This window comes from Lepidochelys kempii, chromosome 1 (genome assembly GCF_965140265.1).
Source record: "Lepidochelys kempii isolate rLepKem1 chromosome 1, rLepKem1.hap2, whole genome shotgun sequence".
In the NCBI taxonomy this organism is placed as follows: domain Eukaryota; kingdom Metazoa; phylum Chordata; order Testudines; family Cheloniidae; genus Lepidochelys; species Lepidochelys kempii.
The window spans coordinates 225096043-225123931 of NC_133256.1; the positions used below are offsets into that span (position 1 = coordinate 225096043).

General features: G+C 41.6%; 2 protein-coding genes across 3 annotated transcripts in view; one reads left to right on the top strand and one right to left on the bottom strand.

Annotated features, from left to right (window-relative positions):
• The window catches only part of WNT7B (Wnt family member 7B), a 131984-nt gene extending 112108 nt beyond the window's left edge, over window positions 1–19876 (top strand). For both annotated transcript variants that reach the window (XM_073315976.1, XM_073315966.1), the window contains exons 3-4: window positions 7767–8038; window positions 19136–19876. In XM_073315976.1, the coding sequence (XP_073172077.1) occupies window positions 7767–8038; window positions 19136–19615 (752 nt within the window). In that variant the 3' untranslated portion in view covers window positions 19616–19876. The remainder of the gene's footprint in view (window positions 1–7766; window positions 8039–19135) is intronic.
• ATXN10 (ataxin 10) overlaps window positions 1–27889 on the bottom strand; it is a 338101-nt gene that overhangs the window by 22810 nt on the left and 287402 nt on the right. The window lies entirely within an intron of this gene.

Here is a 27889-nt window from a genome sequence, read left to right on the forward strand (position 1 = left end):
TTTTCTCCACCAGCTGGATGTGTTTCAATGATCACAGGATCTTCTCCTTCCCAGAGGCTAGTGAAGCTTAGAAAGAAAAAAAAACGCACTCGAGATGAAATGTTCTCCGAGCTCATGCTGTCCTCCCACACTGACAGAGCACAGACGAATGCGTGGAGGCAAATAATGTCAGAGTGCAGGAAAGCACAAAATGACCGGGAGGAGAGGTGGAGAGCTGAAGCGAGTAAGTGGCGGGCAGAAGACAGGGCTGAAGCTCAAATGTCGCGGCAGCGTGATGAGAGAAGGCAGGATTCAATGCTGAGGCTGCTGCAGGACCAAACCAGAATGCTCCAGTGTATGGTTGAGCTGCAGCAAAGGCAGCTGGAGCACAGACTGCCACTGCTGCCCCTCTGTAACCAACCGCCCTCCTCCCCAAGTTCCATAGCCTCCACACCCAGACGCCCAAGAACGCGGTGGAGGGGCCTCCGGCCAACCAGCGACTCCACAACAGAGGATTGCCCAAAAAAAAGAAGGCTGTCATTCAATAAATTTTAAAGTTGTAAACTTTTAAAGTGCTGTGCTTAATGTGCTGTGTGGCATTTTCCTTCCCTCCTCCACCACCCCTCCTGGGATACCTTGGTAGTCATCCCCCTATTTGTGTGATGAATGAATAACGAATGCATGACTGTGAAGCAGCAATGACTTTATTGCCTCTGCAAGCGGTGATTAAAGGGAGGAGGGGAGGGTGGTTAGCTTACAGGGAAGTAGAGTGAACCAAGGGGCGGGGGGTTTCATCAGGGAGAAACAAACAGAACTTTCACACTGTAGCCTGGCCAGTCATGAAACTGGTTTTCAAAGCTTCTCTGATGCGTGCCGCGCCCTCCTGAGCTCTTCTAACCGCCCTGGTGTCTGGCTGCGCGTAACCAGCAGCCAGGCGATTTGCCTCAATCTCCCACCCCGCCATAAACGTCTCCCCCTTACTCTCACAGATATTGTGGAGCACACAGCAAGCAGTAATAACAGTGGGAATATTGGTTTCGCTGAGGTCTAAGCGAGTCAGTAAACTGCGCCAGCGCGCCTTTAAACGTCCAAATGCACATTCTACCACCATTCTGCACTTGCTCAGCCTGTAGTTGAACAGCTCCTGACCACTGTCCAGGCTGCCTGTGTACGGCTTCATGAGCCATGGCATTAAGGGGTAGGCTAGGTCCCCAAGGATACATATAGGCATTTCAACATCCCCAACAGTTATTTTCTGGTCTGGGAAGAAAGTCCCTTCCTGCAGCTTTTGAAACAGACCAGAGTTCCTGAAGATGCGAGCGTCATGCACCTTTCCCGGCCATCCCACGTTGATGTTGGTGAAACGTCCCTTGTGATCCACCAGAGCTTGCAGCACTATCGAAAAGTACCCCTTGCGGTTTATGTACTCGCTGGCTTGGTGCTCTGGTGCCAAGATAGGGATATGGGTTCCGTCTATAGCCCCACCACAGTTAGGGAATCCCATTGCAGCAAAGCCATCCACTATGACCTGCACATTTCCCAGGGTCACTACCCTTGATATCAGCAGATCTTTGATTGCGTGAGCTACTTGCATCACAGCAGCCCCCACAGTAGATTTGCCCACTCCAAATTGATTCCCAACTGACCGGTAGCTGTCTGGCGTTGCAAGCTTCCACAGGGCTATCGCCACTCACTTCTCAACTGTGAGGGCTGCTCTCATCCTGGTATTCATGCGCTTCAGGGCAGGGGAAAGCAAGTCACAAAGTTCCATGAAAGTGCCCTTACGCATGCGAAAGTTTCGCAGCCACTGGGAATCGTCCCAGACCTGCAACACTATGCGGTCCCACCAGTCTGTGCTTGTTTCCCGAGCCCAGAATCGGCGTTCCACAGCATGAACCTGCCCCATTAGCACCATGATGCATGCATTGGCAGGGCCCATGCTTTCAGAGAAATCTGTGTCCATGTCCTGATCACTCACGGGACCGCGCTGACGTCGCCTCCTCGCCCGGTATCGCGTTGCCATGTTCTGGTGCTGCATATATTGCTGGATAATGCGTGTGGTGTTTAATGTGCTCCTAATTGCCAAAATGAGCTCAGCGGCCTCCATGCTTGCCTTGGTATGGCGTCCGCACAGAAAGAAGGCGCGGAACGATTGTCTGCCGTTGCTCTGACGGAGGGAGGGGCGACTGACGACACGGCTTACAGGGTTGGCTTCAGGGAGCTAAAATCAACAAAGGGTGTGCCTGTACATCAAGGAGTATTTCAGGCAGGACTGCACGGAGGGTTCCAATAAGAAATGGTGCACCAAAGTTATCATTCTTATTGGAACAAGGAGGTTAGCCTGGCCTCTGATTGATACATGGCTAGATTAACCTCGCTGCGCCTTCTCTGTGACTGACTGCAGTGTGATCTAGACAGGGGAGGAGGAAAATGAGTCCAAAACAAATCTGGTCTATGTCTTGTTCTGACCCACTCCATCGATCCTTTACATCTTTGGCTGGCAGCAGACAAAAAAGGCGCGAAATGATTGTCTGCCCTTGCTTTCACGGGGGGAGGGAGGGTGGGAACGGGGTCCTGACGACATGTACCCAGAACCACCCGCGACAATGTTTTAGCCCCATCAGGCATTGGGATATCAACCCAGAATTCCAATGGGCAGCGGAGACTGCGGGAACTGTGGGATAGCTACCCACAGTGCAACGCTCCAGAAGTCGACGCTTGCCTCGGTACTGTGGAAGCGCTCCGCCGAGTTAATGCACTTAATGCACTTTAGAGCATTTTCTGTGGGGACACACACACTCGAATATATAAAACCGATTTCAAAAAAACCGACTTCTATAAATTCGACCTAATTTCGTAGTGTAGACATACCCTTAAAGTCGAATTGGTGGGCATATAACTTGATTAAGAGTTATGGGGTGTGGGGGGCGAGGGGTTGGGACAGTCTAACCAAAGTATTAATGAGATAACCTTATTGTTATTCTCTGATTTACATTTTATAATAAAAGATTATTGATGATCACAAGAGCTGAGAAGGTTGCTAACGTGCTGACTTAAACTAATGTTCAAGATGAGGTTCACAATATCTTCTGTTTCAAAAATCTTATGTGGTTGCCAATCTTCCCAGATTAGCCGTGAGTTTCCCGGAATGGGCCTCAATCTCCTGATTGGCTCCTGAAGCCAATCTGGGAGATTTAGGCCCCTAAAAGTCCAGTGGGTGGTATAGTGAGACTAAGGCAGGTTCCCTAGCTGCCCTGGATCCGCACGGCTCCCAGAAGCAGCCAGCAAGTCCCTCTAGCTCCTAGGTGCAGGGGCAACCAGGGGGGTCTCTGCGGACTGCCCTGCCCCGAGCACTGACTCTGCAGCTCGTATTGGCCAGGAACCGCAGGAGCTACGGGGGCGGTGCCTGCAGGCAGAGGCAGCGCGCAGAGCTGCCTGGCCACCCCTGAGCCTAGGAGCCAGACATGCTGGCTGCTTTCCGGGAGCCACCCCGCCACCCCCTGTCCATGCCCCAACCACCTGCCCCAGCCCTGATCCCCCCACACAGCTAAACTCCCTCTCAGAGCCTGCACCCCTCCCACACCCTAACCCCCTGCCCCAGGCTCAGCCGGGAACCCCCTCCCACACTGTGAATCCCTTGGCTCCACCTCCAGCCCAGAGCCCGAACCCTCTCCTGCACCCCAACCCCCTGCTCCAGCCCAATGAAAGTGAGCGAGGGCGGGGGAAAGCGAGTGACAGAGGGAGTGGGAATGGAGTGAGTGGAGGGCGGGGCCTCAGATAAGGGGCAGGGCAGGGGGCATGGCAAGGGTGTTTGGTTTTGTGCGATTATACAGTTGGCAACCCTAGGCTCTTACCATGGCTAGGCTGTGGCCCCCCAGCCGGAGCAAGATCCAAGTAAAACCTGCGCTCAGGCAGCTGTGGGGAGCCGCGGACCCCTCCTGCCCTGGAGTGGGTAGGGAAGGCCATGAGGCAGAGACACAGGCTGGGGGCTGCAGGTAGAAGGTCAGTGGTACCCCACAGCTGGCCGGGCTACAGCTGCCAGCCTGGCCGGGAGGGACAGGGCCTCTTCTGAAAAGTGGATGGGCCAGGCCTATTCACTTTCAAAAAGTGGGAGGGCCATGGCCCCTTACCCCCCTCCCCGTCCCCATTTCAGCACCCTGCCTCTGCTTTACGTGCTACCGCAATATAATTGATAAATAATAATAAAATTATTTTCTGAAACACTAAAATAAACACTAAAATATCACCCAAGCAGTACTCAAATCCAACACCCTTGGCTTTATAAACCTGGGACACTGCTAAACATCATCTCTAAATGACCCACAGCCTCATTCTCGCTTATTCTGATCTTGAAGATAGGGAAAATCTAACATCTAGTTAAAAAATAGCACATTTTCTTCCTTCTTCCTTTTCAAAAATAAAAATAGATCTGCTTGAAAGGTAAAAAATGGTTTTGGGTTGAGCAAAATTCTGAGATTTTTTAAAAATATATTTGAATTTGTTAAAATAAAACTAAAGGAAATTTTCAAACAAAAAGTAATTTCAAACAAACAAACAAAATCCAAACACTTTGTTTCAAAAATCTCTCAAACAAAATGTTTAGATTTCTTTGGATTTTTTTCCCCAGAAGGGAAAAAAAATTTGGCAAAAATCAAAATGAACTAACAAAATGTTTTGGTACACATAACCCTGCATTTTTTGCTGAAAAAAAGTTTTGATTGAAAAAATTTGCCCAACTCTTCCTCTGTGGGGTATGTATTACCTTCTTCTGGTTACAGATCAGAAAACTGAGGTAGAGAGATGAATTGACTTGCCTTCAGCCACAAAGATGAGTTTACATTTTAGGATCTCCTTGCTAGGCTCCCATGCCTCTCTCTAATACTTATATATTCTGAGATTAGACGAAGGTGGTGGGAGGATTTTCTCTCTACTTTATGACAGGTATCAGAGTAGCAGTCGTGTTAGTCTGTATTCGCAAAAAGAAAAGGAGTACTTGTGGCACCTTAGAGACTAACCAATTTATTTGAGCATAAGCTTTCCTGAGCTACAGCTCACTTCATCGGATACCTATTTATAAATACTCCTTTTCTCTCTGCTTTGTTGTATCAGAAATCTGGCAATGACTAAAAAGAACCAAATAAACTAAAACAACCCAAAAAACTGAAACCTGCCACAAACATTGTTTTCTTCTTATGTTAATTACATTGAGCAAACAATTAAAAGGGGCAAAAACAAATGTAGGACCCCATCACGTACGCTGCTATGTGCCCTTAAACTTCATTGACGTTACCAGGGGTTGTAGGTGCTTTCAGGAAGCTGTGAATGAATAACTGAAATGAATGAATAAACAAAAAAAAAAAATGCACTGTGCGTGTGCTATTTCAGAACCACTAGGAGTGGACTGTTGTAAATCCTAATATGAAAATTAAACAGTTTATGAGATTATTTCTATGTTTCCCCCTGAAGATTTTTTTGCTTTGTATCTGTTAGGCCAGTCAAAAAGTAACAGGCAAAGCTTTGTGTACGGGCATTCAATCATTTCAGTAACGTGCTGTAAATTCCTCTGCAGTAGCACTATAGGGGTTAGTCACCAAAGAAGGAGGAAAATGATGATGGTAGAAGTTTTGCTGTTCAATGTGAACAGAGAGAAATCAGAGGAAGAAATGTTATAAACAATAATAGGGCAGTACAAAGTGTTCCAATCCAACTCCAAATGAAACCAAGAGAGCATCTTTTGGTGGACTTAATGGAAGTTGGATCAGGCCCTCTTAGAGAAGTAAACACCTGTGAAAAAACCCAGCCCAACTTCCCAAACAGGCTGTACACCATCCTGCAATCTTCTCTCAACCAGCCCGCATCCCCTAGCACCTCACCCTCCTTGCCATTCCAGCCTGCACAACCCTAGCATCCTTCCCCCATCACACAGGCCTGCATGGTTCCTCTCAGCATCATTCCCTCCCATTTTGGTGTTCCTGCTACACCCCATTCACTGTCTTCATTACATTCATTCCACACACCCACTGAATACTGGAATGGTGCCAGTCAGAATTCTTTGACACATTTTCTGACCAACATATATACACAATGTGTACCTTGGTCCAATGGGATGTGTGCATGGGTCAGTTTACTTGGTCTGGTTATAAGGCCTTCTACCTTGGTTTCTCCTACTTAGCTCCTCAAAAAATGTACACAGACTCAAATGGCTCAAGTGTATCCACTTCCTGGAATCTGGTTTATTTCACAAAACAGAACAGCTCAGCTCAACTCAAGTCTTCCAGCCCTCTTCCTTAGGCTCACCTGCTCCTCCAACTAGATTTCACAGCCCTTAAGTCCTCTCAAAACCAAAACCTCCTTCCTAGCCTTACCCAAAACCGTTCCCAGACAAGTCTTCTGCTCCTGCTCCCTGCAGGTATCTCCCACCAGATGTTCTACCTGGCTGGTCCAGAGTCCCTTTTCTGACCTCAAGTTTCCCTCATCTGTCTGGGCCAGCTCTCTCTTAAAGGACGCCTCATCACCAGGTTGCCATCACATGATGCTTGGTCACCTGACATAGCTGCCAGTCAAGGTCTTGAAATGTAGTGCAGGGATGCATGGATGCACTCCAGGCCTGTTACAAGATGCAACTGAGGACCATTTTGTCGAAGTATTGGGATTTTAATGAATTCTAAATCATGGATGTCCTTGCTTTCCTGGATAGGTCTTGCAATTTTCATGTTATTTTAATTTAACTCTCGTCATCTGTATATTTTTGTTTTTCAGTGTCCACTGAAGTGATGAGGCCTCTTTTCATATATTGAGTTTCAAGAGACATAATCACCTAATTAGGACAAATAATGATACCACGAACGCCATTTCTAAATTTTGTGAGGATTAAGACAGTATTTGCACTACAGCACGTCAGCGATGTCAAAGTATTTTTTTACACGGCCCCTATTGAAATCAATCTACTATGTATCTAGTGCTCCAAAATGCCAGTAGTTCCATAACACACTGCACCAAGGTCCAACAGAATTTGGATTCAGGGGATTGGTGGCAAAAGGCTGCAGCTTTACCAAGGCAAAATTCACAGTAAATAAAAGTCAGCAACAATAGACATAGAACAACAGACCATCCAGCTTCCAGAAAAACCACAGCTCTAAAATCTACATCTCAGGTTATAATCTATATTTAACATCACTGACCAACTCTACCTTCACCTAATAAGGATGTATGGACAGCCTTCTCCACTTGAGTCCTATCCTCTTGTCATGACACACTCTCCACCTTACTGGGCAAGGTATTTTTAAGCCTTCACAATGTACTACTTTCCCAGCATGCTGGGAATTAGCGGCAGCTCTTCTCTTTCTATAAACATCCCCAGCAATGACTGGCCTGCAACCCACTTGAAATCTGCACAACCTCCATGGCCTCCTCTCAGTGAACAAACCTGGGATAAACAACATTTATGATCCTGGTGAAATACTTTAACAAATTATCTTGCCTCGAGCAGTGCAGCCCCCACTGGCCAAACCCACTGCCAAAGGTACCTCAATCTAACATAGGCAAGCAGGACCGTTATATGGCTGGGACCTGTACGGTCCGGGGACAGTATGTGGGCAACTAGTCACTAGACCCCAGTTCAGCAAAACACTTAAACATATACATAATTTTTAAGAAGGAAGAGTATAGGCTACTGACAATGCTACCCTCCTGCTTCTGAATTAATGTATTGCTGTACATAATGTATGTACTTTGTAGTAAGACACTGCCTTCTTCCAAACCCATTAGCTGTTGATTTCTCTCCACAGGAAGCAGGGAAGCAGCATTCACCTATGCCATTACCGCTGCTGGGGTTGCACATGCTGTCACTGCTGCCTGCAGCCAGGGCAACCTCAGCAACTGTGGCTGTGACCGAGAGAAACAGGGCTACTACAACCAGGAGGAGGGCTGGAAATGGGGAGGCTGCTCTGCGGATATCAGATACGGCATTGAATTCTCCAGGAAGTTTGTTGATGCCCGAGAAATCAAAAAGAATGCACGGAGGCTGATGAACTTGCACAACAATGAGGCTGGAAGAAAGGTATTCTAGACGGGGAGGGGATGGGATAACATGCTCTCTGGAGGGTGGGGAGGTCCTTTTAATTTGCAACTGAACTTAAGTGGGGCTGGTTATAGCGAGCAATGCCCCCAGTCTTCACCCTCCTTTAAGATTGTCATTCTGCACCCATCTCGAAGTTATCTGATCGTGTTTAATGCCTATATTTGTTTTATAGATTCAGAAATGAGTTTATATCAAAGCTCCATTAACTACTCCACAGTTTATGTGCCTTTAACCATTTCTACTTCTTTAGGCCCCCTTCCAAGCTCTCTTGGAATTAGGCATGATCTTGCAGGAATTGTCATTGGTGGTGCTAAATCTTTGCATTTTCTCTCCTTGGAAAAAAGCTAGCAAAAAGGTAAAGGAGATTGTGGTGGGACATAGAAAGATTTCTATGTTGCTGAACTCCAACAGCTCCAGTTGTTACTCATTCCACCCAAAGGCAAAATGCTGCTTCAAGTATGCCTCTAATCAAATACATACTTTCTAGCAAATGCATAACTGTCAATTTCACATTGGTGGAGTGCATATAACCACATGATTGCTAGACAAGTGTTACCTAATCTTTGGAAGAAGACACACACTTAAATGTCTACAATCATGATTTAGCTGCTTGCCAATGAAACAATAAACTTAATGGAATTATGGCCAATTTACGCCAGTTGAAGATCTAACTCCATAGCTTTTAAAAATTAAAACATGCCCTTTTTCATAATACATCACCACACTCAGAGATTTTGTTAAAGTCTTTTAAAATGTTTTCAGCCTAAGAAATAAGGGTACTGATTTTCCAAGATGTAGCTTCTGTATGAATTAAATTGTATTATGTATTCTACTACAGGGGTTCTCGACCTTTTTCTTTCTGAGGCCCCGCCAACATGCTATAAAAACTCAATGGTCGACCTGTGCCAAAACAACTGTTTTTCTGCATATAAAAGCCAGAGTCAGTGTTAGGGATTAGCAAGCAGGGCAATTGCCTGGGGCCCCACGAAGCTAAGTTGCTCGGGTTTCAGCTTCAGTGCCAGGTGGCAGGGCTCAGGGCCCCAGCAGGTCTAATGCCGGCCCTGCTTGGAGGACCCCGATGCCTGCTCACGGACCCACAGAGGGCCACGGACCCCTGGTTGAGAACCACTGTTGTACTGTACAGAAAGAGAATTTCAGTCTATCACAGACCAGAAAAAAATATCAGACATTATTCCTTACAAATTTCCTTCCCTAAACAGCTGTGTGTTTTTGCTGTGTGCTGCGCACTAGTTGTTGTATTCCATCCCAGAGGTGGCTCATTTTTGATGGAGGCTGAAGCAATTCCTGTACATACTGTATTTTGAAAGACATAATAGCACTCAATCCATGCAAAAAACTCTCAGGGGTTGCAATGGGAGCTCTGTACAAAAGCTGAGGGCAGAATATGGCTGTAGTTTGTAAAATGCATTGAAATCAAAGGCGTTATATAAATGAAAGAAAAAGAAAGAGAAAATGGAGCGATGATCCAGAGTGCTGGAATGGAAGCCAGGAATTCCTGAACAGGGGAGCACTGGACATTTTTATGCCATAGGTGGAATGTGGGAGGCAAATCACCTGGGGTGCATGATGGAAGGTATCCTTAAAAAGGGTAGATCTCTATACGTGAAAGTTGTCCTGACTGGCAAGTGTGGGGAGGGAGGGCAGCCAGGACATGGCTCCTGGCACAACTGGTGCTGCTAGTCTGGAACTGGTTGTCTCTTTTCTTTGCTTCAGCACTTAATGTATCTCGGAAGACATTCATTGGGTTGTACACCCAGAATAATAAAGCTAGTCACTGAATTTCTGAAGTAAAGTACTTACTTGTATTATAGTATTGTCGAGAGTCTCCAACTGATATCAGGGTCCCATTGTGCTAGATGCTTTACACACTCATAGTAGACGATCTCTGCCTTGCCAGCTTACGATTTAAATAAACAAGACAGATAAAAGGCGTGAGTGGCAAAGAGCTGAAATGATTTGCTCAAAATTACCTAGTAGGTCATTGCAAGAGCCAGGAACAGAATCCAGTCTACTGCTCTCCTCACTAAACCACACCGCCTGTTCTAATTAAGCAAATAATAATATAAGGTGAAACTTCATAAACAGGAGGAAAGTGACCAAAGAACTTCCTAGATTACCACGTGAATACTTCTGGAAAGAATTTTCAGGAAAATACATTTGCACTAGTATTTGTGAGGATTTCACTTTCTGCAAACATTCTCGCAAACCCAAAAGGTATCACTTGCATGACTGGTTGTGGACAATGTTTAAAAAGGGTTATGAATATTGTCAAAGTGGTTTAGTTCAAATGAATGTTCATAAATACTGTTTTAGGATTCACTCCCTTTTTCAGGAGATTCTTTAATAAAAATTTGTACCTATGTTTTTATTTTAATAGTTAATGTAGCATATAATTTTAAAACAACTAGAGATAAACTGAAGAGGTTTGGATCTTTTAAATTAAATTAATTAAAACAATTTTTTAATTTGAACCACTAAACTTCAGGTAAGGGGATCCGAGAAAAGGTTCTGGGCTTTGGCCTCTCTCTATAAATAAGATCAGAGTTATGACAACGAGATGAATGTTCAAGGTTAAACTGTGCAAAGCTTGGTGATTTTGGTTCACAGAGGGTTCAGAGATCATTTGGGGTTTATGCCCTGGACATTCTTTGTTCAGGGTTTGACTCAAGTCAAAGCAAAACTCAGTCCATATGGATGAGTTTTATTTGTCTTGTGAAACCACTGAATTTCCCCTGTTTTCAACCTGAAATAAAAGATCCCTTCTGGGAATCCAGTGGGAGAGGTAAGAGGGTAAATTTGAAGTCTGGCCTATAATCACCTGACACTTGGCCCTTGTTTGGGAATCTGGGTGAACCTGGCCTGAGTTTTGAACTTGTAACAAGTCTGAAACCAAGCAAATTTTGCCCACTTGCAGATTTCTTTCACATGGCCCCAATTCACAGTAATGTCAGAAATAAAATAGCGTACTTATCACTGGCCTCCTGCTTAGTGCAGAAATGTAACACTGAATCTTAACCTCCTTGGACTTTTGGGAAGCTAGATCCATCTCTACTTGATTGTTCTGGACGGCAACATGGAATAAATCAATCCCTCTCAAAGTTTGGAGGAAGCCTGGATATGATCTTCATGGCTCAAGTGCTTACCTATTAAGAACCAATATGAGTACAACCGTCCCTTGCCCTGAACATGAGTAGAAGACAAGTAATACAAGACGTAATCTGTTATGTCACCTATCTTCTCTGCCTTCAGAATTTGCCAACTATGAACTCCATTCTCTGTAGCTCTGTCAGATAAATGGAATGGCTGTCTGGGTAGTGGTACGGCTACCTACCACAGAATCATTGTGAAGGAAAGGGTGTAAGGAATCCCTTCCCCACCTACAGTCTGATCCAGCCCCTCACTGAATTCAATGAAAACACTCTCATTGAGTGCAATAGGCTTTGGATCAGGACCTAGGACTCCATCATTTGGATGGCTACATTCCTGCGGAGGCTGGTTAACATTTTAGGCCCCAGAGGCAGCATTGAGAAGAATGAAGTCCACACATGAGTGGTGCACCCGATGAAGTGAGCTGTAGCTCACAAAAGCTTATGCTCAAATAAATTTGTTAGTCTCTAAGGTGCCACAAGTACTCCTTTTCTTTTTACGTGAGTGGAGTCTTCCAAGAATGCTTCCAACTCCCCTGATGGAGTGACACACCTGCTTTCATATATAGCTAAATGGCTCTGGCTCCCATAACCATAGTAGAGCCTATAATATTTTGCTAATAGGATAGCCCTTGAAAGAGGCAGATATTTGGGCTTTTCAGGATTTTGGTTTTTTAGCTGGACTTTTCTAATTGCTCTGCGTTGCACTTCCAAGTATTGTTCAAACTAATAGGAAGTTTGTGAATTTTCTTATTCAAGACAAAGTTGACATCAGTGCAGTTTGGAAGAAATAGATACCTAGGACTGTTGATGAAATAATAATTTGCTACTGATGGAAGACCTGAGCTCTGCTATAACACAACACTGAGGTGGCTAAAATACTGAAGTACCTAACTTCAGTGTAATTTTTGAAATGACTGCTATAGATCAGAACAATCTGAACCCCTCCTGCCCCTACCTCCCAAACTGTACCTGGAAGTCTAATGCAAGTGTTACTGTGAAAGGCTGGAAATCATTAAAAGCCTTGGTGCAAATCTAAGCGGTTACAAAAGTCGTTTGTGGACAAAACTTTGATATAACAACTAAAAATTAAATGTTGATAAAATCCAGTAAACTTCTGATGCCATTTTATGAGAGATGCAGCTTTCTACTATGTATTTTAGGAAGTAGCTGTATTATGGAATTCAGGAAGAGTAACCTCTAGGAACATGTGTCATTAATCTTAACTTTTTGTTAAAAGGTCAAAACAATGACCAACTCTCACGGTACATCTCAATTAGAAAATAGGAAAGGAAGATCAATTGGTAACAGATCACTGCTTCTACTAGACAGATGAAAATAAATGTTTCCAACAGCTTATCAATCAATTACATTCTTACTAGATAGTCACTGTGGTTATGTGGAGAAAATATTGAGCTTTTTTTTTCTTCCAGAAACACACACTAACACTGAATGCCAGAAGCTCCATCCCAAAATTTAATCTTTTGTAATGTCAATAGGTTTTCTTCTGAATGCCTGGAAGATGATATCTTATTTTATACTTGAAAGAATGAGTGTGGAGGGACAAAAAATGTTCAGTGTCTCTTTAAAACAGATTATTCAATTATTTGGGACATTTTTGTATAAATGACAACTATTTCTCACAGCTCCTGGCACCACAGAACTGTGGTGCTGGGAGGGGTTTTGGCTGACATGATTTGGCTGTGGCACAGCTGACGAGTATTTGTTAGTTATTATTTAGAATATATAGTATCTAAAGAAACAATTTTAACATAAAGTGTTACCTCAGGACAGGAATACCTTATGTTAAGTGTAATGTTTATGTCCCAAAATAGAAGACCCAGTCCTGCAAGGTGCTATTCCTGAGATATGCAAAGTACTCTCAATTCCCAGTGTTTTCAGTGAGAGCTGAGAGCGCCAAGCAGTTCCCAGAAAAGCATTCAAGATAAAATTTTCAATAGTGCATAAGTGACTTAGGAACCTAAATCCATTTTCAAAAATGATTTAAGGCACTTAGGAGTTTAAGGGACTTAGGTTCCTAACACACTTCTGAAAGTGGGACTTTGGTTCCTAATTACTTAGGTTCTTTTGAAAATTTTACTCTCAATGACTTATAGAATTGGGTCCATCATTTGAGGATACATTTTTTCCCCTATAGGAGTCAAACTATGTCACTAGACATCCATTTTGAATAGATTTGTGAAGGAAAAAGGCTTCGGTAATTCTTCTTAGTAGCTTATTTCCCCCACTCAGATTCATCTGCAGAAAGATATAAATCCAACTTTCAAAAGGTTCAGAGTTACAACTTGGACTGGTCAGATGGACAGCTAAAGCTTATCCATATTTACATAACATAAGTGTAATTTCTTGAGTGTATTTCTTGAGTCTGAAAACCTTGGCTCAGAATCTCTTGAAGAGGAGTTCTTTTGCTTTAATTAGATGGAAATATAGCTTCCTGCCCAGTGTTTTGGCCATTTTCCTTGGAACCAGAAGAGGAAAAACATAGGGGGGAAAAAAACAATTATTTCAGAACTTATAAAAACATTCAGTTCTAGAAACTGACAAAGGTTTGTGGGGGTTCAGTTTTAGTATTTATACCCATACCTACTATACAGTGTATGTAGTGTATACACATCATGCATATAATAATATGGTCATTATTTCCTGGGATTGTGGTTTATAGTCAAAATAATAGAACAGACTCCCAAACAATATTTTAAAAACCATTTATTTTTACTTAAATTTTTAGTCAAAAGATTAAAAAAAATCAACCAGCTGTATAGGTGATTGAAATATAACACACAAAATGTAATGGAAAACTTCAAACAGATTTTTGTGTGCATGTGTGCATGCGGCGGGGAGGGGGGGAGGAGTTCCCCCTCAAAATTTGAATTTTCTAGAAATAAGTCATTGAAAAATTGAATTTCAGAAAATTTTGGTTCGTTTCATTGCTCAAAGCTGAAATATATTTTCCTTCAGAAGGTATTTTCTGTTTACCTGCTGGGGAAACTCTCCAGGAGAGGCCAATCTGCAAGGACAGGAAACAGTTGTAGGATCTCGTGGATAAGGCTCTATGGCCCATCCTTCTATGGCCCTGGCAAGAACAGCCCTTGTTTGATGGGCAATAGTTTTTGGACCCCACTCTTATTTCCCCCACTAAACAGGAAACTTTGGGTGAGGGGAGGGAGGAATGGACCGTCTTCACCAGGAAGTCTTGTTGGGTATAGGGTAGAGATAGTGGACTGGATTTTATATTCTTTTATACCACAAAATATCAGTATTGTTTGGCTGGGAGATGAAGGTTCAGGACAGCTCTGCTTCTGACTGGAGAAACATTAGGAACAACCGTCAGGCTGAAATACTCATATTTTTCATGCTGATGCCAGAATATATGAGACATGACATAGACCATTACCCTGCTTACATATGCTATTTTCAGTCCTGTGACCTGCTATTAACAAACAAAATGTTACGGGCCTCAAGTTATCACCATACAGCAGTAACCCATTGCACCATACTACAACCTCTCTCTAATCATCTCATGGATGCTCCTTGAGACTGGCAATCTGATGGCATTACTATATCCAGACCTGTTCAGAGATAAAGTTATAAATAGTGCCCATTCCTACCTCATAAGTAATAGGCTTTAATGGCCCCACCCTCTTCAGTCTCAGGGAAAGCGATGATATACTAGTATATGGAATCAGAATCCATCTCTCTCCGGATGAGTACTACCAAAGGCAAGAGTCGATCTCTTTTTGATAGAAAAGCTGTTTGAGTTTTCTATTTCTTTTGATACTGCAGTTAAAATTAATATGGGTTTTGTTACATTCAACATCTGGTCCAAAAATGTGCATTGCCACCAAGGAAAACACAAACCAGGAAGGCCAAGCCAAAACACACACACACAAAATATGACTATTGTTTTTCATATTTTATCCAGATAGGATTTTTAATAGGTACAGAAACTGTATCTGATATAATGCACTTGGGCCTAGATTTGAAATTTACAAAATGGGTTTTGTAAATGCTGGGGCGGGGGGGAGGGTGTTGCATTTTATTTTGGTTTTTATTCATTCAGAAAATAATTCTCTCTCTAAGGCTTCTCTACTTGACTTGAGGAGGGCAACACTCAAAATTGCATTTTAGTATATTATTGAAATTGGTGCAAAATCTGTAGAATAAAAACCTTTCCCATTATATTTCACAATTCATGTCATAAAATAGCAGTACTATTTAGAAAATTTTACTTGGCAAGACCCTCCTGGGGCTGGGGTGGGACTGCCCATAGAAAGTGGATCTAAAGAATGTTCTAATATTAGACTGAGGCAGCGAGTCAAGTGATGGGAATTTGGTTTGGGAAGTAGATCTTGCTGTAAACTATTCAAGGTTAGATATGAGGCCCTGACATATGACAAATGGAATTTTTGAAGGAGAGAGTCACGCAAGCGAATGATTTTTAATCTTTAATCAGGTACCCAACCTGGCAGGGTGTGTTAAATCTTAGTAAATAAGTACCTTTAAGGTTCAGGGTCAGAGTTTTGCTGAGACAAACCAAATCAGAGGGAAAAATAGGAAGAGAAACATCAGTTTCTCTTCAGTCACAACAGTGAGTACACTGGGCCAAGGTCTGCCCCCTTTGCTCATGTTGGGTAGTACATTACGTTCCAAGTTGGAAGCCAGTGAGGATACTCAAGCAGCAAGGTACTACTCAGCATGTGCAAAGGTGAGAATTGGGCTCTTAATGAATATGAATACTGAACACAAGCCACCTGGGGAAAGGGAAGAAATATTATTTTGGTTGAGCCTTAGGCTCCCTGGCTTCCAATTTTGTGGGCAAAGTTTTGCACCCAAAAATAACTGTGTGCACACATTACAGCATTTAGCAATTTAACTACCTGATCATTGGGCCTGAACACAGTGTCGAAACCCCAACCATTCAAAAAGCATGAGCCAGCATCCCCTCCCCCAAAAGCATGAGATTAGCTTCAAAATAATGAATACATACATTTTGGGTTCTTCTGGGCTTTCAAGCCTTTAGAGTTACATTTTCAAGTTTTCTCCACAATCATAAGGACTAGAAACTATTTTTTAACGGAAAGCTGAGATTCTTGTATAACTACATTACTCCAGAACCTGGGGCTCAAGTAAAACACCAAATATTGCAAGAACAATGATAAAATGGCAAGAGTTAGCACCACTGTGCACATCAGGCGGCTAGCTGTATAAATAATGTTGTCTGAGTCCAGCATGTCAAAAAGATCACCTAAAGCTCTGGACTGAGGACATGGGTCAACAACTCCCCTCTTCAGGCACCATGGAACTTTCTACCATAATGGTAAAACTCATCTGTGTGAGAGAAAGAATTTTCCTGAGCGCAGGTCTGAGACCATGACACAAACTCTCACAGGAACTCAGAATACTGGCAAATCTCACCACCTTCTGCTCCAAGTGCAAGGTGCACTTTGTGTACCTTGCTTTCTCCAATATAGCAGCATGTACATTTAAAAGCAAAACAAACAGATAATTGTCCCCCTGGGGAGAGAACAAGAGAGAGAACGAATCATTGTGACAGATGTTAGATGTTTACTACAGTGACCTAAGGTGAGGGTGGTATAAAATCTATATAGAATAGGAGTACCATTTCTGTCCACAGTTTATGTATGATTTTTGCTGCTGGGTTATTGCTAATGACTGTGAATATGTTGATTAATGGTTGAAGCTGGGATTCAGGAGTGATCTGTTTTCTGGTTTCATATTTAGGAATTGTCACCAGTGCTTACAGCAGAGATAGGTGCTCCTTTTTAATGGATGTGTGTATATATCTAAACGATAATAGATTATTTGTAAGTACAAAATGTATACAATAAAATTGGAGTCAGGATTGAGGGCCTTTGAAAAAAAATCAGGCCCTTTATATTTATATAGTGCTTTTCATTTGGAAAGATCCCAAAACACATCACAAAACATGTACATCCAGCATTGATGAAGTGCTGATGCCTCTAGGAGAGAGGGGGCAGGCACTCAGGTCTGTGCAGGGCACACTGTCCAACAGTCAAGGGGTAAAAAGAGAAGTTTTGGCCAAGATCACCAGCAAAACCCCTCCCCTTGCCCTAAGAATGCAATGTCCACACAAAGCAGACTGGAGCCCAGGGCTGGAAGAACCTCTAGCCTAACGCAGTGAACTGCTTGGAAATCGGCTTTATCTACATCAGAAGAATGAAGGGCTAACTTGACAGTGACTCAATCTGAGCCTGGTTCCTAAGGCTGGCTTCAAGGAGCCTAAGGTATTTTTGAACCAGATACTTAGCCCGCTTGTGCTTGCTACGATATGTTGGCAGAAGAGAAGCAAAGCTAGATACTCTCTTTAATAATGAAACCCCAGAAATTTGGAAAAAGAAAACATACAATTTAAGTGAAACTCAAACAACTCAGGAGGGTGCCCTCTATTTGCAGGGCTAACCAAAGTTCTACTGCATTTATTTTAAGGCCTTTATTCTTAAGCAGTAAGCACTTTTTGCTTCCCCTCTGATTCATTATGCTATTGTACTCAGATTTCGGGCCTTTTATCCTCTGCCCATTTCAATCATGGTCTGGGATCTGCTGTGAAACCACTGAAGGAGATGGGCTGCACTAGTGCTTCAGTGGAACTTGGAAGCTCATATTTCTTGACTATCATCCTTGCTGCATACATACAAGGGAGAAAGATTGGTTTATTTTATTATTAGGTCTAGATTTTCATGAAAAGTTGATGACGACTGTGGGACAGATTGTGGCTGGGTTTGCACCAAGGATTTAAGGGGAATATGTGAGTAGAATTGTTGGGAGCATAATGGCCTCTGTGGGCCGCAACACCAGGTGTGGGGAGCAGCTCCGCATCTGCTCTTTATTTCCCCCCCCCCCCCAAAAAAAGAGCTGTGTAGTGTATAGCTCTGCTGGTTCACTGAGGGAAGTATCTTGTGTCACATACATACCAGGCAAAGGGTACTCGGACTGCAGAGCAGGGTGAACTTAGGAGGCCAAATGTGTCCGACAGTCACAATCTGCCTTTGGGTTTGCTCCAGGGATGGCACAAGAACATGCGGCCTTTTGCTTGGGGCTTGTGGGAAAGCCAGAACTGAGCCCTGGATAGGTTTCCAAGCACATGGGGCCACAATCCTGGATTGGAACCTTCAGGCACTAATGCAACATAAAAGTATTAACTAATAATAAAAATAACATTCCTGTTTATCCTTGTGTTTGACTCTTAGCTTCACAGGACCCTTTGTGGATCTCACTTCGCATGGTGCAAGGACCATGTTTATCGGCAGCCATTGCCTGGGCTCAGGCTAGATCAATTGAGCGTGATAGGGGTTTGGTTGGTCAGTAGGTAGATATCTAATATAGCTTGATGTTTTAAGTACGTAATGAGCAGAGAGGCCATGGCAACTACACATAAATTATTCAATGACTATCAGAGCTGATCAAAATATATTAAAAATCCTATTTTGTTTAACCTTTTTGAAAAAAATGTAATCAACATTTCAAAACTCAATTACATTTTTTTCCTTTTATTATTTTCCATTTTCAAAATAAGATTTTGAAATGAATTTTTTGGTCAGTATCGCCACATGATAGGTTCCCTCCTCCCCCACAAAAAAGCCCATCTTGATTTCAAAATTTAAAAAATTACTTTCAAAATTTTATTTGAAAGCAGAAAAAGAAACATTTTTCTGATAAAATTTCTTATAATAAATATCACAAAATCTTTTTAAAAACAAGTGTTTGTGGCAAACAAAAGAATATTTATTAAAAATGCATAGAAAAATTTTCAACCAGCTTTTATAAATATTAACTATAAACAGTGTGATTTAGTCAAATTTATATATAGTTTTTTCTCCAAAAATAATATGTATATATGCACATACAGGTTCTTGAAGAGCGAATGAAATTGGAATGCAAGTGTCACGGTGTTTCAGGTTCCTGTACAACTAAGACCTGCTGGACCACACTTCCTAAATTCAGAGAGATTGGATATATTTTGAAAGAAAAGTATAATGCTGCAGTACAAGTGGAGGTGGTACGGGCCAGTCGGCTACGACAGCCAACCTTCCTGAAAATCAAGCAGATCAGGAGTTATCAGAAACCAATGGAAACAGATCTGGTGTATATCGAAAAGTCGCCCAACTACTGTGAGGAAGATGCTTCCACGGGGAGCGTTGGTACCCAGGGACGACTCTGTAACCGTACATCTCCTAATGCAGACGGGTGTGACATGATGTGCTGCGGAAGGGGTTACAACACACACCAGTACACGAAAGTGTGGCAGTGTAATTGCAAATTCCACTGGTGCTGCTTTGTGAAGTGCAACACGTGCAGTGAGCGGACAGAGGTGTTCACCTGCAAATAGTGGCCTCTGATGAAATAAACAGAACAAATCACCACAAGTGAAGAAAGTGGAGAATGACAGACAACTACAGCATCATTTTGCACATCTACTTTTCTTTGGGAAAAGAAATCTCTCCCCACCACTTATACTTCTAAGGATGATGCATTTTGGGCTGGCTGGCCGTTGGGACTGCAATGGAAATAAGGGCAACAGGATTAAGGTGACGTTGACAAACACATGCAACTTTTTCTTTTGTTTGTTTTTTACTGAAATTTGGGTGTTGTAGAGTTTTCCGATTAGATTTTTAAGTTATACCTATCAGAGAAGCTGACTGAATTACAGATCCCAGGAGGGTTAAAGAAAAGACACTTTTTTCATATTTTACAAAAAAAAACACAAAACCCTGTGCAAATAAGACTTTTTTTTTTTAAAAAAAAGACCATGAAACTTTCACTAAAAAAAAAAAACAGCAGTATTGCTGCAAAAATATTAATTCCAAAAAAAGCAGGTATATCAAAAACTAAGACTAATAGTGAGGCAAAAATATTAAAACGGAAAAACTCCACTATCACTTTGAAAAATAAAGTCTGCAAAATTACGTCAGCTGCCAGTGACACTGGAACTCTATGAATGAACATTACAAATTATTATTTATGTTTTTAATAGTATCAAAAAATTCTAAGCACTAACGGGTAGCTATGTCTTAATTCTGTACTAAATGTAAGCTTATTGGAACTCTGACTTTATGATTTTTGTATTTGGTTCTCCCTAAGTTCTTCAATGCTACTGATCTATTGTCACTCCACTACTAGAGAGTTCAATTACTGTAGGCCTTAAGCAATGATCAGAATTGAGCAATAAGATCATGCAAAACTGTGGTTACAAATGCTTGATACAGTGGTTTCCTGCCTATCCCCAAATAAGAACTAGCATTAAGATTCAGAGGTGAGGCAGAGAGCACCTATTTTCATCTTGGCATGGGTAGTTTTAAGGCACAAAGACATGCTTCAACAGGTATTAAAGGTTTTGCTTTGAAGAGAAATGCCATAGCAGGATCTTTCAAGCAATTACACTTTCTTTGTAAGAGTTACAACATCCTAATAATTCCCAGCACAAACTTGCCCATTACTAATATTGTGAAAGAGCTTATACTCACCCTAAGATAGGAAATTAATAAAATACAGTAGCTGAACTCCATGTTGCTACAATCTCTGGTTCATGATGTCTTCATTAGCATACCACACAAAGCTAATAAACGGCAGATGGGTTAGTCTGGGTTACTTTTTAAATGTCATCGTTTTTCTAAAGCTGGCAACAGTATGTTACCCCCTCTCCCCCATAAATATTTGGAATGTTAAGAAAGAAGTTGAACCTTTTTACCTCTGTTCAACTCCAACTCACATTCCCTTTTCCCCACAAGGAATAATTTTTTAAAATCTCTATTCAGATTAGTATTGTAAATCATAGAGAATTTAACTACAAGAGTCAGATATGCCCAGCTGCAATAAAACTGCTCCCATAAACACACAGCAAGTGTAATTTGTAGCAAATGCCACTATCTGGCTGGCAGGAAACATGGATTAAATATTATCTAGTTACTGTAATCTGGACATTCAGTTTTGTTTTTCAAAGAGTCATCTACGAATTATTCCTAAACTTTTGGGCCTACATTTTCAAAAGTGACCAGTGATTTTGAGTATGGACTTGAGACCCTGAAAGGGACGTGACTTTCAAGTGTTGAGCACTCATCCTCTGAAAATCAGGCCCCTTTAAATAGTCTCCAGTGGAGCACCCAAAAATTGAGGCACGCAAAATCACTCATGAAAATCCCAGCCCATGGTCTAAATCCAGCTCTTGAATAAATGAGCACAACTCCATTGAAGTGGCTGCCCCCAGTTATGCCAGAACCATGCCATACTATTTAACATCCCTTTTGATTCATGGGTATTGTTGTTGAACAATAATTATATACTGTACTTTCAGCTCATTCTTGACAAGAAGCAAATAAAGCTCCCATGCACAGTAATGCACAGTCATATGGTACTACATACTGTAAATATATTAGAATAGTATTTGTTAAGTACAATTGAGGAATCCAATTAAGTTATATTATTGTATATCGTTTAAATGTCTATAGAGTATTTTAAATTATTGTGAACTACACTGAGTAAAAAAAAATTATATATTATAAACACCAGCCACCCCAAAAAGTGGACCAAAATGACACTCTCTCACCCACCCCCTATTTTAAATAGCTACTTCGGCTATTCTTCACGTTGGATATTTCTACTGTGGATTTGACTTCCAGAACATAACGTGTCAGATCATCCTATAAAAGTTTTGCTCATTTGGGGTGGGGTGTCCAGAAAGGTACTATATAGCACAAAGCAGGGGCTGACCACAACAACACATCGACTTTGCTCTATGTACAGAATAAAAAACAGTTTAAGTGTGTTTTGGTCAGAAAGCACCATTGCCCATACTGAACTGAAACACACACAAAATGACATCAAACCTATTAAGAAAGGCGTTCACATAAGCAAACAGCTTACGAATAACTTTTCTTGGGGAAAAAAAAGTACTTCAATGTCAAACAGCTGTGACAATAGGAGGTTTGAATGCTCCCAGCGACACAACATGGTTTACAGTAATTTGCAATGGCAGAGCTCAGAATACTGTATGTTATTAAAGAATTTTAAGAACAAAGTTTAATTTGTTTACTACATTAATATTGTATAGCAAACAAAAAACAAAACATGAAACACATTTCTATTAAAACGTAACTCTCCCCCCTTCTAGCCCCTCTCTTCTTTTGTTTTTGTTAACTGATCAACTCTTTTTAAAAATATGACACTTAAAAACTTGCGCAATAACCATTTGGGTTAAAGCCTCCTTTTGAACGGTATGCTGTATACCTCCCAAGTGTACAGCAGCTGTATGTGTGTGGGTCAAGATATTAACGGAAGGTCCCTGCATTAATATAGTCCAGAGACCTCTATGTATACTGTAGATGAGTGAACATGGGAGGATAATGAAGAACATACAAGCAGTCTGTGGACTTTGTAGGTCTTGACAGAACAAAGGACTTCCAGTTAATAGGACTATTCACACGTTTAAAAAGTTACATACATGTTTAAGTACCTTGCTGAATCAGGACCTAAGAAAAACTTTTATAACATTAAACGCTTTGGTTAGAGGAGAAATAATCTTCTCAATATGTATGCCATTAGTATCTTTCTGTCTAAATCTAGACAATATGATTTGTTGTAATATTTAAGATCTCTAACGAGATATATAGCCAAAGTCTGTGTAAACTAAACCCAGAGTAATTTCAATGAAACAAATTAATTTACTTTGGGTTTACACTAGGGTAAATGTGAGCAGAATTTTGCCCACAGATACCAGAGAGAATACTGCACCATTTAACTACATCATGAGAAACTTATTAATAGAGTTGTATGAAAATTTCATAGTAAATTATAATAATTACATTTCTACAACAAATCTGGAGAGTACGTGAATCTCATCAAAGGTTTTGTAAATCTTTTAACAAACCTAAAACAAGTTGTGAGTGGAAGCTACTTGAAGCCATATGGTTCCAACCACATTTTACTGTGAATTTGGTCAAGCCTAAAACACAAAATAATATTGGGGATGGGATGACACTCAACGGAATAAAAAATGCTCCCCTTATATTTCGCTTCCCTTGGAAATAACTTGATTTTATGTATTCCTTTTGGTCATGGAGAAAAGATATCAGTGCTTCAATTCTTGAGAACTGAAATCTCTGAGATCCACAGAAATCTGCTTCTCCGAAGCTTGAAACAATTAGCAAACATGACACTTGTCACAGCTGGACAGGATGACTGCCCATTCCGCTTTTGATCATTAAGAGGTATTTATTGTAATGACAGTGCCCAGAATGAACTTGGAACTGTAAGTATAGGAGCAAACACCCAGCATTCTTTTGTCAGAATCACAGCAATAAAAGAGGATGCAGCGTATATATACAATCCAACTATTGCCAGGGGCAAACATGGAAGTACAAGAGGGAGAAAGTTGTACCATATTGGAAGTTCAAGGTATTGATTTTGCCAGACATTTACTGCATACAGAACACACACCAGGCACACACAACTTCAAATGCAGATTTTCTTCCTCAACTGCAAGCCCCTGTTTGCATTTTTGCAAACTCAGAATGCTTCCATTTCAAAACACGGACATACACAAAATTGGCAAGTATTTTCCTTTTGGTGTTTGAACTGGTGTCAAGAAACTGGAAGGGTCTCTTACTGACATGGGACGATGGCATTGGGACTTTTTTTTGGAAAGAATGAAATGAATAAAAGAATGTATGTGTTCATTTTGCAAAGTTGATTCTATATAGATATATACACATTTATATATAGATACACACTGGGGTGACCAGATATCCCGATTTTATAGAGACAGCCCCAATATTTGGGGCTTTTCCTCATATAGACGCCTGTTGCCCCCACCCCATCCCAATTTTTCACATTTGCTATCTGGTCACCCTCACACACACACACTATTTTTTGTTTGATGGAGAACAAAGCCTGCTGTTTTCACTTAATTCATGGTTGGTAGTGGTGAACAGCTCCACAGGGTGCCATGGCAGAAGAAATAACACTGCTGCAAATTTCAAAGTTAACTGCTAAAGGACAAAGCATTGGTTCATAATACACTCTGTTTTCAGTGATAGTGATGCACCACTTAACAACCTTTTGGAGACTTCAGGGCCTGATTCTTATTTACACGAAGGCCCCTTTACATTGCAGAGTCCATGTAAAGGGGCCTTAACATTGTTATAATTCACTCCCACTTGAAGACCCGTTTACACCAGCTGAGTGGTGTAAAGGGACCTTACAATAAATGAGAATCCAGATTAATAGAGTTTAAACTATAGACTGGAAGATATGCATATATTATTTTATAGATGGTCCAAACCAAATCCAAAACACAACTGACTTTGGGAATATTCGGATCTAGATCCAAACTTTCCACCTCCCGCTCCTGTTTTATATGTATTCATAAGCATTCATTTGTCTAGCAGTCTGAAAAATGCCAGTATTTTAAGTCCTGATCCTGCAACTGAATCCACATGAGTGCAAGGGTTTCCCGCCTCGCCTCCCACCCTCACCCCATGCAGACCGGATTACAGTGTAAGGGTCTTAATGATTAACTCAGGCAGCTGTGAATGAAAAGGAGCCCTCACCATCCCAAAGAAAGAGCAGGACATTTTATTATATGCATGAACCGCTCTTGAGTGTTAAGTTTATTTTCTTTAGATTTCTAGCATTACTTTGGATTTCTTGGTGTACCCCTTGTTATCCAACATGTTTGTTTATTATTATTATGGTTATTTATTACTTGTATTGTTGTAGCACCTAGAAGCCAGAGTCATGGACCAGGAGCCCATTGTGTTAGGTGCTGTACAAATATAGTACAAAAAGACAGGCATGACCCAAAGAGCTTACAATCTAAGTTATGGTCAGGGATGGATGCAGCTTGTGCCAGTACAGTTCTGGTTAAGTGATTTCCTTTTACAGCCCTACTCTTGTCTTGCCATTTGTGGATGGATTTGTGCAGGAAATGGCCCACCTTGATTATCATGCACATTGTGTAGAGAGTTGTCACTTTGGATGGGCTATCACCAGCAGGAGAGTGAATTTGTGTGTGGGGGGGGGGGCGTGGAGGGTGAGAAAACCTGGATTTGTGCTGGAAATGGCCCAACTTGATGATCACTTTAGATAAGCTATTACCAGCAGGAGAGTGGGGTGGGAGGAGGTATTGTTTCATGATCTCTGTGTGTATATAAAGTCTGCTGCAATTTCCACGGTATGCATCCGATGAAGTGAGCTGTAGCTCACGAAAGCTCATGCTCAAATAAATTGGTTAGTCTCTAAGGTGCCACAAGTACTCCTTTTCTTTTTGCGAATACAGACTAACATGCCTGTTACTCTGAAACCAGATTGTTAAAATCCCTACTGTTAAAGACCCAGACATCAGCTACATCCAGTAACCTGCATGGGCTGTAGCCTGCCATTGGATTTTAGGTTGGCCTATAACCCAAACATGTTAAAATGATGGAATGTTATTAAGACTTAGACTAGTTTCTTAATGAATTATTTTTACACCAGAATGTTGACATTAATGATATTCGATTGTCACAGAGAGGGTTTAAGGGCCTTGTTGTGGCTCTTACATTGTGAAAAAGGGAACCTTGGAAATGACAGTTATATCCCCACTACAGACTTCCATGGGATGATGCGACAATCACAGAATCATAGAATATCAGGGTTGGAAGGGACCTCAGGAGGTCATCTCATCCAACCCCTTGCTCAAAGCAGGACCAATCCCCAACTAAATCATCCCAGCCAGGGCTTTGTCAAACCTGACCTTAAAAATATCTAAGGAAGGAGATTCCACCACCTCCCTAGGTAACCCATTCCAGTGCTTCACCACCCTCCTAGTGAAAAAGATTTTCCTAATATCCAACTTAAACCTCCACCACTGCAACTTGAGACCATTACTCCTTGTCCGGTCCTCTTCTACCACTGAGAACAGTCTAGATCCATCCTCTTTAGAACCCCCTTTCAGGTAGTTGAAAGCAGCTATCAAATCCCCCCTCATTCTTCTCTTCCGCAGACTAAACAATCCCAGTTCCCTCAGCCTCTCCTCATAAGTCATGTGTTCCAGTCCCCTAATCATTTTTGTAGCCCTCCGCTGGACATTTTCCAATTTTTCCACATCCTTCTTGTAGTGTGGGGTCCAAAACTGGACACAGTACTCCAGATGAGGCCTCACCAATGTCGAATAGAGGGGATTATTCATAAAGGAGATTATTCTCCATTCTACAGATATTCAGAGGAATTTCCATAGCACTGTAATTTCTGAAGAACCCTATTGGTGTGTCCCTTTTAAATCCTATGGGACTTTCCTATTAGGTCATCCCTTACTGCTTTTCATTCCAACTGCTAGGAACCAAATTATGCCTGCCCCTGGGCAGGAGTGCTATAACAGTACCTAACGCTTACATAGTGCCTTTCATCTGTAGAGCCCACAGCATTTTACAAAGGAGGCCAATATCATTATTCCCATTTAACAGGTGAGGAAACTGAAGATAAAAAATGGCTCTCTGAACCCTCTCCCTCCATCCAGTTTACTTGCAGAGGAGGAGGATGCATAATTTAGTGCTAAAGTGACTTGCTTAGGACCCAAGCAGGAGTCAGTGTGAGAGCTAGGACTAGAATTCAAAGCTCAGACCCACTTACTGTGGTTATTGAAAAGCATGATGCCAAAAGACCTGCTGTAAATTTATTGTCCTGTGCAGTAAACCCCATCTTCCTTAGATTTCTAAAATCAAATATCAACTATATACCATGTCCCATTGGCCCATAACAATGCTGTGCGATAGCGTGAACTCTCTTTGTGCCCATTATAAACTTTTCAACAGACACTTTCACAGTCAGACAATAATCACTAGCTATATATAATGTACTTCATTGCTGTAAATGTACTAACAGAGTGCAATAAATGATTTTTTTTAATAGGCCAGAAGCAATGCAGCACGACAGGTTTGTCTACCCACATTTTGTTCCAACATTTCTGGCACAACGGTGCATCTGGTATCAGATACTCTTATGGACAGTCAAACAGTAGGTTAATGTAAATATCACAGAAATGATGTTTTGTGTTAATATTATGTGATCTAGAATCTCTCTTGTTCTTGACCAGGGATGGGGAGTTACTTTCTTGTGCAGTAACAGAGTAGTTTTTTAGTGGTTTTATTTTTCTCCTTGTGGGTGGGGGTGGGAGGAGTGATTAACTGGGTACATGGGTTAATAAAAGGATTTTTCTAGGCTCCTAAAAGAAAAAGAAGCGTGAACCCAAGTGAAAAATATTTGGAGATGGCTCCCTGTGAACTGGTAAGAAAATATGCATTTTGGCAGTTTCAGCTGAATACCTGATCCGAACCACTCCTGAAGGAAGGAGAAGGAATGAGGAAGTGTGTTTGCGGTCACCAGTTTCTCTGTCCCTGACATCCAGTACATAATTACAGGGCTACATTTCAGCTAAGTTAGGACAAATAAACTAACAAGAGTTTTATTCCCCACATGTTTCTTATTCAAGTGTGTTCAGTTATAAATAGTTGGTTCTAATGGTATTTGCTTAGTCAAACAGAGCCTCTCCTAAGTAGCAATAATACACTGTATTCCTACTACAAACCACTGAATAAGATTATCTTATTCTGACTGAAGGGCTCTTTACAGC